Source organism: Lactuca saligna, chromosome 8, assembly GCF_052625555.1.
Source record: "Lactuca saligna cultivar CGN05327 chromosome 8, ASM5262555v1, whole genome shotgun sequence".
Lineage (NCBI taxonomy): Eukaryota > Viridiplantae > Streptophyta > Magnoliopsida > Asterales > Asteraceae > Lactuca > Lactuca saligna.
In genome coordinates this window covers 87,925,989-87,929,757 of record NC_136424.1, presented here as the reverse complement: position 1 = coordinate 87,929,757, position 3,769 = coordinate 87,925,989, and the positions used below count along the sequence as shown (strand labels likewise).

Below are 3,769 nucleotides of genomic sequence, written 5' to 3'. Positions count from 1 at the left end.
AGGGTTTCTTTGTGGAAAATATCCATGGAGTACTTGGCCTCTTCTTGTGTTAGTACTTTAGATCTGGACCCAAAGAGGTCCAGAGACCCTTTTCCCTCAAGCTTTATGTGTGTTAATGGAGGCCATGAGCTTAGAATAGCATTCTAGATATCATATCATCAAATAAGGCCTTTGGACCTTTGCATGAGCACCAAGATTGCGACTTTACGTGATGAATGTGCTTGGAAGGACTGGATCTAGGAGTTATTGGAACAGATCTGACCTCAGGAATGAGTTTGAGCTCATGCATGGCGTAGACTCGCCGAGTCCGAAGAACAGACTCGGCGAGTAGCATGAAGATTGTCCATAACCACTCAGCGAGTGGTCTTGCCGAGTTAAGGGGCTAACTCAGTGAGTCAGGGAGAGTCAGAGAGGGTTGACAGGTGGACTGAGTCAAATTGGAACTCGCCGAGTTGTTTTGAGACTCGGCGAGTTGAGTCGCGGTGGCCCCGCAATTCATGCTAGGTGGAACTCGTCGAGTTAGAGGAGTACTCGACGTGCCAAGAGAGAATCCGAGGGAGTTAGCGAACACGTGTATACTCGCCAAGTCGCTCTTATGTACTCGCCGAGTTCGGTCAAAGTTGACCGTTGACCATTGACCAGAGTTGACATGTGTTGACTTAGTGGGGTTATTCAACCTTAGTTGTGAAAATGTTAATTAGAGATGTATTGTATTATAGGAGAGTTATAGCTCAGGGGATCAAGTACGAGTGGGTTCAGGGATTTGCGAGCTATCGTGATACACGAGGTGAGTCTTCTCACTATACTTTACCTTGAGTAGGTAACTAGAGTTATGTGATACAGTGCTTGTATGCTATATATATATATATATATGTGTGTGTGTGTGTGTGTGTGTTATGTGTTGCGCTGCATTATTCTTTGTGATTTATGTTGTGCATGTTTACAGAGTTAGAACCTGAGGGTTCACAGAGTTTGGGTGCACGGACCCACAGAGTTATAGCCTCGAGTGGCTAATATGTGTTGTATGTGGTATTTTGGGGAACTCACTAAGCTTTGTGCTTACAGTGTTTGGTGTTATTGTTTCAGGTACTAGTGACGACCGTGGGAAGGCGCCGGCTTGATTAGTACACACGCATGGGATTTTATGATTTTGAGATCTTGGGATTTTTGTATTACTTGGATTGAATTTCAAACATGGTTGTTTTATGAATATTAAGTGAATTATGTTTTATAAAAAAAAATTCAAAAATTTGTTTTGAAATTTACGGTGTTACACTCTTTGTATCACATACCTAGCTGCCACCAATTTGGAACTAAAATCCGGGCTTATCCACTTACTCCCAACTTTTAGAGGTTTGGAGAATGAAGATCCTCACCGAGTTCCATGTAGTATGTGTGGGTATGAAACCACATAATGTCACGGACGACCAAATCAAGATTAGGGCATTCCTCTTTGCGGTGCAAGACGCGGCCAAAGATTGGCTTTATGACCTCCCACTGGGGACGGTAACTACTTGGGTAGATCTTGCGAGATTGTTCTTGGACAAGTATTTTCCTGAGATGAAAGCTTCCGCCCTACGGAGGGAAATCATTGGAAGCAAGCAGCACAAGAGAGAAGCTTTTCACACATATTGGGATCGATTCAAGAAACTTTGTGCTCGATGCCCAAAGCATGGAATTATGGAATACCAGCTCCTCCAATATTTCATTGAAGGAATGACTCCAATGGAAAGAAGGCTTCTTAATGCCTCCAGTGGCAGATCTTTACCCGACAAGACTCCTACTGAAATCCGCAATCTAATCAAGAACATGGCTGAAGATTCCAAACATTCAAGCCATGATGAAGAATGGTACACGGATGCACCCCGGGGTGTAAAAGAAGTTCAAACTCTCCAGATTGAAGCTCAATTGTCCGAGCTCACAAAAGTGGTCATCATGTTGGCCAAAGACAAAGGTGTGCAGCCCACACCCCGCCCATGCGGTATTTGTACTCAAGTGGGGCATCCAACCGACATGTGCCCTCAGCTTCAAGAGGAATATTATGAAGAAGCAAAATCCATGGGAGGTTTTCTTGGGTCTAATCTAAGGGGATATGAGCAGCCACGGGGTGATCAAAGATGGAGTAACAATCAAGGTTGGGGAGGACATCAACATGCAAATTATCAACCAAGTCAACCACATCAATACCAACAAAGACCACCTTTTCCACCACAAAACTTCCAACCAAGGTATCCACAACACCCTCCTCAACAATCGGGTTCATCAAGTATGTCCTTAGAGGACATAGTGAAGAGTTTGGGAACTAGTACACAAGCTTTCCAACAAGAGACAAAAGCAAGCATAAAGAACTTAGAGAAACAAGTCTCACAGCTTGCCACTTCTATAAGCAAATTACAATCTCAAGGAAAGTTACCTGCACAAACTGAAACAAACCCAAGGCACAATGTGTGTGCCATCACATTGAGAGGCGGAAAGAGCTATGATGGTCCAAAAGTACTGGTTGATCAAAAGGAGGAAGAAATAGTTATCGAAGAAGCAACCAAAGAAGAGAAGAAGGAAGAGAAAACAGTCAAAAAGAAGCCCTTCATCACTGAGTCTAAAGCCATACCTGCTCCATTTCCCGAAAGATTAAGGAGCACGAAGAAAGAACGGGAGGAGAGTGAGATCATGCAAATGTTCAAGAGAGTTCAAATCAACATTCCACTCCTCGAGGCCATCAAGCAGGTACCTAGATATGAAAGGTTCCTTAAGGATCTTTGTGTATCTAAAAAGAAATTAAAAGGAAATCAAGTGGTAACAGTTGGGGAGCATGTATCTGCGGTTTTGCAAAAGAGGATGCCCCCGAAGTGTAAGGATCCCGGTGTTTTTACCGTACCTTGCAAATTGGGGAATCTTCATGTACCTCGAGCGATGCTCGATCTAGGTGCATCCGTAAATGTCCTACCATATTCTCTTTTCAAATCAATTGGTGTAGGAACATTGAGCAAAACTGGTGTGATCATCCAACTTGCCGACCGGTCTTTGGTACACCCAAAAGGTGTACTAGAGGATGTGTTAGTGCAAGTCGATGAATTTATCTTCCTAGCTGATTTTTACGTCTTAGATATGGGAGATGATGACTCTCCAAGTTCAAGTTCCATACTTTTGGGTAGACCTTTTCTTAAAACTTCTAAAACAAAAATTGATGTCTACAACGGAACTTTAAGTATGGAATTTGATGGTGAAGTTATCAACTTCAATGTTCATGAAGAAAAAAAGGTTCATTCTGATGTTCAATCTGTTAATTTTGTGAATATGATCCTGCCATTGGCTGAAAAGAGCTTAAACTCGACTAACAATGATTTTATGGAGTTAGTCTTGTCACAAAAAGTTAGACAGGTACAAAGTCGAAGAACTTGCAAAGGAGTGCGGTACAAACGAGGAGGTGTTGGAGATTTTGAAATTCAAGGATGATAAGCACATGTGGATTGATGGAAGAGAAGTAGAGCCACTTACCACCAAAGCCAAATTCCTTCCACCGGTGGAACAAGCACAAGATTCGGGAGCTAAAACTCCACCGGGCTCCAAAAGCAAATACATGTCGAGAAGGAGAGCACTCAACCGGTCATCAACTCAAATAAACTATCGAAGAAGGAAGAGAGTGAGTTGATAACCATGCTGAACAAATACCAAAAAGGGATTGAGTGGACAATCTCTGATATTAAAGGGTTAAGTCCTTTTTGGTTTATGCGCAAAAAGAAAGCCAAAGGAAGGTTGAAGGTTCCGTTGA

The 3,769-nt window shown here is 42.7% G+C and overlaps 1 protein-coding gene across 1 annotated transcript; it reads left to right on the top strand.

Annotated features, from left to right (window-relative positions):
* Positions 1–1,362: 1,362 nt before the first annotated feature.
* Positions 1,363–3,453, top strand: LOC145009855 (uncharacterized). The gene has a single exon (XM_078968485.1). The coding sequence runs from the start codon at positions 1,363–1,365 to the stop codon at positions 3,451–3,453; it is 2,091 nt and encodes a 696-aa protein (XP_078824611.1).
* Positions 3,454–3,769: the final 316 nt, after the last annotated feature.